General features: G+C 32.9%; 1 protein-coding gene across 2 annotated transcripts; it reads left to right on the plus strand.

The window, feature by feature from the left end:
* Positions 1-1451: 1451 nt before the first annotated feature.
* LOC150030125 (NEDD8-specific protease 1-like) lies at positions 1452-7205 on the plus strand. 2 transcript variants are annotated; one of them, XM_090310040.1, is made up of 3 exons: positions 1534-1606; positions 2722-2843; positions 6237-7205. In XM_090310040.1, exon 3 carries the CDS (start codon positions 6258-6260, stop codon positions 6966-6968), a length of 711 nt encoding a protein of 236 aa, XP_090166166.1. In that variant the 5' UTR covers positions 1534-1606; positions 2722-2843; positions 6237-6257; the 3' UTR covers positions 6969-7205. The 2 variants fall into 2 exon arrangements, with proteins under 2 accessions (XP_090166165.1, XP_090166166.1); XM_090310039.1 differs by lacking the exon at positions 2722-2843 and having other exon boundaries at positions 1452-1606.
* Positions 7206-7453: the final 248 nt, after the last annotated feature.

Raw genomic sequence — 7453 nt, forward strand, 5'->3', positions numbered from 1 at the left:
ACCTCCCATATTTTGGGTTCAACAAATATGTAAGATGAGATATTCAAATACCTCTATATCAAATATGTTCATATTGACAAATAGATGGTAAATAATACATACAATACTTTAAGTTAAATTATAAGTTTAGTCTATAAATTTGTTAGTATCTATTTTATTCTTAAAGGCCTAGTCAACATTTAATTTAAAGGGAATAATACATTTTTGGTCTCTAAGTTTTGGCTCTAGTTTCTATTTGGTCCCTAGATTTCAAAATGTTACACATGTAGTCCTTAAGTTTTGAATTTTGTTTCAAAATGTTACAACTTTACCCTTAAGATTTGAGTTTTGTTTCAATTTGGTCTCTAGATTTCAAGATTTTACATCTTTAACCTCGAAATTTCATTAAATACTTACTTTCAATTATTGACGTTAATTTCTATTAATCAATTAAAAATAATTAAAAGTGAAATTTTAAATTTAATTTTAAAAGTGACAAAACAATGAAATTTAATTAATTATAATTCTTTTAACGATTTTTAATTTATTAACATAAATTAACGGAAAGTGAGTATTTAGTGAAAAATTGAGGTTAAAAGTGTAAATATTGAAACATAGGGATCAAATTGAAGCAAACATAAATATCTAGGGTAAAATTGTAACATTTTGTAACCTAGGAACTAAATTGAAACCAAACTCAAAACTTAAGGATGTAACATTTTGAAACCTAGATACTAAATAGAAACTAAACCCAAAACTTATGAACCAAAAAGGTATTTTTCCCTAATTTAAATTATGTGTTTAACATGCATCTTAGGATAAATTCAACGTTTTTAAAACAAAAACATCACGATCCCATTTGTTTCATAGATTTTTCCAGGATTTCAAACAAATATTTAATATTCATATTTGTTTCACAGAATTCCACTTTTTAAAACCCAAGATATTATTATCGGAAGAACTTTAAAACACATGAATTTTTTAATACCCTACAAAACGTGAGATTTTTACGTCGAGAAGATTGAACAGAAAAAATTATAACTTAATTAATTAGTAAATTAATATCAAGTATTCACTATTAATTTTAATTAATTATTAAACACAAATATATTATTTAGATTTAATAAATTTCAACTAATATCTTTACCATTAATATTTTATACTATCTTAACTATTTAATATAAATTATTATTGTTAATTATCAATATTTTAATTAATTAAATTATTTTTAGTAATTAATTTAATTATATTTAACTACAAAGTATTTATTTATTTTTTATTTTATTACTTAAATAATTAATTTCTTAATTATTTACTTTTAATTTCTATATACAAATTATTGAATTAAATATGTATATTTAACTTTTAAATATTAATTATCCTGCACGTCTAAATATAAACACAAATATTAATTATTCTAGATATTTAAAACCTTGATATTCTCCCTATTTGATAATTCTTTTGAGTACAACAAATTGCACGTGGGAACCGACCTCTCCCATCCAAACTGCTTTGGAACTTTCGAGGTAATATAAAAGCTTCTGTATAATATATCGAAGTTTGTAGCAAAAAACTTCACTAAAGGCTCGGATCGGTTTCGGATTCAGAAATCTTCGGAGGCCTCTCAGTAAGTCTTCTTTCTTCTTAATCCTTAGAGATTACTCCACTGAGAATCCGATTGCTATGTGTATTTTCATTTTCTCCGAATGAACACTCAATTTATATATATTATTTATGTTGCGGATCGTTTCTATTGGCATCTTCAGTTTCTTGATTGTCGAGGAAGTATTATTGATGCTGGTAAAATCAAGCAGTTTAGGCAGATGTTATCACTCTAATTAGCCGGTAAAATCAAGTTTAGGCAGATGTGATCACCTTAATAAACTCTGTCCAAGATCCCTAATCCAGTATAGATGGCACGATTGTTTGTGCTTGGTTGTTGATCGACTATAAAGAATTTTAAATAAATTTGAAGACGAAGAGGTAAGAACTAATTCTGGCAAGAAAAGTGTGTGTAGCGTGTTTCTAGAAAATTACGGAGGGAGAGAGTAGCTGAAAATTTTCTGATTGTCTACCTAGTCGCTAACATGTATCGGGTGCTAGTTGAGTATGCTCGCTTTGGCAACTGTTGATTCATTTATTGATACCTTTCCATCTGGTTTCATAAGGTTGAAGTTATATTGATAATCTTTTAGGTTCTTTTTGCAATGTTTTCGTATTTAATTTTCTGTTTTTGAAATTTGAATTCTCTTTCGTAGAGGTTTCGACTATGACCTTAGAGCGAAGTTACTGATGTTAATGACGATTTTTTCTTTTCTTCTTTTAATGTTTTTTGGAAAAAGATGTTATGATTAATTAAGTTGGCTCGTTTTTCAATCGGGTATAGCTTAGCAGATAAGAAACTTGTTACTTTTAGCGTATAAGACACTTATTATTGATAGTCTTTGGCTCAAGTGCTGTTGGGTTGGAAGAATTAGTAATCCTAGGAGAAAGAATTTTCCTTGTTCTAATGAGAATTGAGACAGATAAAAATCATAAATGCAATAACTAAAAACTCCCCAAGTGCAGTAACTATTTCAAATCATGGACCACGCTTGGTCTTTTGCACATGCGAGGGAAAACTATCCTTGGTCATTGCTTGTATGCTGCGTTTCCTTCTTTTTTTGCCTAACAAGAAAAGCTTTCCATTAATTAGCACCTATCATCTTGAGATTTACTCCATGCTGTGCTAATTACATACAGAAGAGGTAGAGAAAGCATACCAAAATGAGCAGAGGAACTTGGTCTACTCAAAACTTCTTCCCATTTTTTCCTCCTGCTTAGTAGCTATACAATACTCTCCTGAGAAGTGTTCATTTGCTTTGGTAATGGTTGGCTACTTGGTTAGTTTGGTAAAAAAAAAAAAAAATCGGTTCAACTGTTTTAACTTTTTAGTTGACAATTCCTCCAGTTTTTTGGTTTAACTGTTTTAACTTTTTAGTTGACAATTCCTCCATAAATGGAGGCTTTAGGCTCTTGTGTTAGAATATTAGAAACTAAATTTATTTTGATTTAAGATTTATTCTCTCAATTCTTGGAGAGACTATAGGCTTTTCCATATGATACTCAAAAGAGTTGAAAGCACTGAAAGAGGGAATTCTCTGAACTTTAATGTGGTTGACAATGAAAAAATAGGTGGCCAGCAAAGCACCCACCACACTTTGAGCTTTTGTGTGAGAGACTAAGAGCACTAGTTAGGGATATATGGTAGGATTAGTAGGATATTACTTATTAGTAAGGGCTATTATAGGTAATTAGCTAGTGGGGTCTTGGTTAAAAATAAGAGGGGTTGGGCAACTTAGGGGATGGATCATTGTGGTGAAAGTTTCCATTGTGAGACTTTAGGAGAGAGAGAGAACCCTCTTGAACGACTATTAGTATATTGTAACTCCTCCTGATATTGCAATTTATCACTACCTTTATGTTCTTTGCATTTCTTTACATTTTCTTGTTAGATGGTATCCTAGAACTTTCCAAAAAGATGTTAAGCATTTGGAAAATATTGATGATGAACAAACCACAATTAGTTGAAAGAAGGGATGTTGACAAAAATGGCACATTTCAGTTTAGGGTTTAGAAAATGGTTCCAATTTTTAAAAACTTGTTTTTGGGGACCCTTTTGGAGGTGAAAAATCATAAATGCCCTCCAATAGGGTCCCAATGTTTGAACTTCTCCTTTCCCCTCATTTATAGTTAGTTTTTCTAGGGTTTCATTGTGTTTAAGCATGTGAGGAGGATTCCTGGATTAAATGTATGCTTAGGTGATTTTGGCATGTTCTATTACGTTTAGGGTAAAAAAAAAAAAAAAAAATTGACTGAACTTGAAGGAAAATTGAAAATTTATTTTCTCCAAATCGAGATTCATCCCTAGAACTCAGTGTAAATCAAGACCAAAATTTAGTCCATGGCCAAGTTATGAGTTTCCACCGAGTTTTTGATCGACTTACAAATCTCAGTGTGAATCTCGGTCTGGATGTCCATCGAGATTCACGCTGAGATTTGAGACAAAAGCAGCATTTCAATGGTTTTGTTGAGGTTTTCAATTCCTTATTGTAAGTTCTAAGTCCATGCAGGGTTTACCACTATGGAAATGGTTCCGAAACTTGAACCAAATGACTACTTTCTGCGGCCTTGTTATGTTGTTCCCACCTAGGCAGAACCATTAAAAATATAAAGCCGAATCAAACCCCAACCAAATTGGGTATGTTTAGACAAACTGTATTTGGACCATTTTTAGATACATCCATTATATTTAATAATAAACTTTTTCATTACATCCTCCTTGGGGAAATAACGAGAGTTGGAATGATGTAATTAGTTTTAACCCGTCGAATCAGAAGGTTTCATTTGGTAATAAGGATTCTGATCTTGTCAATGGTCTTAGACATGCAACCATACCGAGTAGGAGAAATGCGGTGATGGTAGGCAATAGACTCTTCAAAACATATTTGAATGATAGTATCAATTGTGAGGATCTGGATAAGTTATACCCCAAACTAGAGCTTCAGAACGGAGAGGATGGAGTTAAGACGTCTATCTTTTATTTTTATTGAGTCAGTGCTGATGGGGATGGAGAGGAGGCAGCTTGTAGATACTAATTTGTTGAATATTATTGACGATTAGGATGTCTTTTGCAATGAGGATTGGAGCACTATAATATTTCATAAGACACTGAAAAGTCTTAAGGGAGCATTGATGGGGGGAAGGCTGCGTGGAGGGCATATCTTGACCTTGGTTATATGGGAAGGATGAAGGGGGCATATACGGATTTGGGTTATATGAATTGCGAAATGATCCAAGTCACTAGCTATTACCGTTTGTCTTTGGCACATTGGATACGTAATGAGGTATTACAGACACCTCTTCCTATGTCAAGAAAGAGTGGTCATCCTCATCGTCTCTAATAACAAATGCATGGGTTTTAGACTATAATTGTACCACATATCTTATTACAAGGTCAATCCCATCAGGATTTATCTTGCCTATTCTATACACTCTGCCCTAAAAATTTATGATATTTGATTCTGTCAAACCCTCTTAATTCCCCACCTTCGTAATTCTCTTCACTCTCTTTCAATACCCCCTATACACATCCACACACAAGGCATTATCTGCAATAAAAAAATGAATAAAAATAGGGAAAAAAAAAACTGGGTAAACCATAAAAACATAAAAACTCTGGTGTGAATCGCGGTGTGAATCGGGTCAATGTGAATAACTTAGTCCAGATCTCGGAGCAAATCATGGTTAGAAAAAAGAACTGAGATGTAGGCCAAGTCACACAAATCTGATCAAGTTTTGGACTGATATTTAAGCAATCTGAACTAGATTTACCCCGGGTTCCATGAAATTTTAACAGAGAATCATGAAATTGAACCGAAATTTAAGTTCTCAAACTGAGATTTGACCGAGATTTTTGAATTTTAAACAAGCTTTATATGCATTTCAGCCAAAAAAAAAAAAAAAAAACTTAAATAACTTTCACGATAACACAACAGAGTTGTGTATAGATACCTCCTTCGTGGGAAAGATGTTTGTCTAAATAAAACTTGGGATAGATAAAAAAACGAGGTTGGTGAAAAAATTAAAGGAGTTGGTTGAATAGTTTGGTGAAAATTCAAAGAGAAGTTGGTGAAAAAATTGGAGTGTAAGGGATATGAGTTTTTTCACACCCTTGCTATCATCATCCTCATCCTCATCAACAAAGAGTCCCTAAAAACAAGTTTTTAAAGATTGGGTCCATTTTAACCATCATGGGTTGGTCTAATGGTAAAAAAGGAGACATAGTCTCAATAAATGACTGGCTAATAGATCAAGAGTTCAATCAATGATGGTCAACTTACCTAGGAATTAATTTCCTACGAGTTTTTTTGACACCCAAATGTTGTAGGGTCAGGCGGGTTGTTTCATGAGATTAATCGGTGTGCGTAAGTTGGCCTGAACACTCACGGATATTTAGAAAAAAAGGGGTCAATTTTCCAAACTATTTAGAAAAAAAAGGGTCAATTTTCCAAATCATAAACTGAAATTGGCCATTTTTGTCAATATCCCGTGAAAGAAGGTCAACATAGTGCCTTTATGTGACTAGTGAACTTTGTTAGTACATTTTTATTTTATTTTATTTTAAGTACATAATTATTACTTATTGTGAGGTAAGACTAGCTTCCTAAGAAAAAGGATGCATACAATTGGTATTCACGTTCTTTCCTTCTTCACAGGGATTGATTACCTGATCTGAAATGGGGAAGTCTGAAGGAGACGAGAAAATCTTAAGTTACAACGATGTTGTACTCCGAAAATCCGATTTGGACATCCTTGGCGGTCCATATTATCTGAATGATCGAATCCCCGAATTCTATTTCAGCTATCTAAGCACAACCCATCCTTCCAAGGATATTCTTCTATCTCCACCTTCAATTGCTTTCTGGATAATGAACTGCCCCGATGCCGAGAGTCTCGACGATTTCCTAAAACCTCTCAATCTTTGTGACAAGAAGCTTGTAATCTTCCCCGTCAATGACAACAATGACGTTAGTAAAGCTGAAGGTGGAAACCACTGGAGTCTTCTTGCATTCTACAGAGAAGCGAACGTATTTGTCCATCATGATAGCCACAAAGGGATGAACAAGTACCATGCCAAGCGACTTTACAGAGCTGTGGCTAGATTTATGAGTGCTGACTCGAATTCAACGTCGAATCCAAGTTATCTGGAATGTGTAGAGTCTCCGCAGCAAGTAAATGGATATGATTGTGGTGTGTATGTTATAGCTATAGCAAGAACCATATGCAGGTGGTATGAGCAAAGGAAAGAAGTTGATAGAGATGGGTTGTGGTTTTCAGCGGTGGTGAAGGAGGTTAGTCCATCATTTGTTACCAATATGCGTAGCGAAATATTGGGGCTAATAAGAAGTTTAATGGCTGTGAAGGAATATCAACCGGCTTCTAAATAACACATTGTTCATTGTGTTATTGTTAATTTTTGCTTACGGTTCCATTTTAGTGCTGGATTTGTGTTGCTAATGGAGACAATGGGTTTAGTTTGAAATGATCGACTCAGTCTCAATTGCTTCGAGGATAAAAAATCCTTTCTAGCTCTTTCTAGTTCCTCATGTCCCAGAGAAAAAGGGGTCGAAATTCGGATAAAACCCATTTTTTGAGTAAACGTGAATTTTTTTTACTCTCCCAAACTAGAATATTAAACATTTCAGGCCAAGAATACATTAAAAAAATTTCACAAATAGGGACTAAATTATTATAAATTCTAAAATATTTAGGCTAAATTGTTATTTATCAAAATTTTAGGATTAAATTGTTATAAATTTGAAAGTATAGGGATTAAATCATTATTATTAAAAAAGTTGACTAAAATGTGTTTTTTTTAATCTAAATTATAAGTGTGATCCATTTGAATATTTTAATTTCAATTTGGTCTCAT

This window comes from Benincasa hispida, unplaced genomic scaffold, assembly GCF_027475165.1.
Source record: "Benincasa hispida cultivar pf3 unplaced genomic scaffold, pf3_genome.v1.1 HicScf543, whole genome shotgun sequence".
Classification (NCBI taxonomy): domain Eukaryota; kingdom Viridiplantae; phylum Streptophyta; class Magnoliopsida; order Cucurbitales; family Cucurbitaceae; genus Benincasa; species Benincasa hispida.

Bases quoted from the DNA above. Each gene is read 5' to 3' on its own strand.
- LOC150030125 (XM_090310039.1), top strand. From the start codon at position 6,258: ATGGGGAAGTCTGAAGGAGACGAGAAAATCTTAAGTTACAACGATGTT.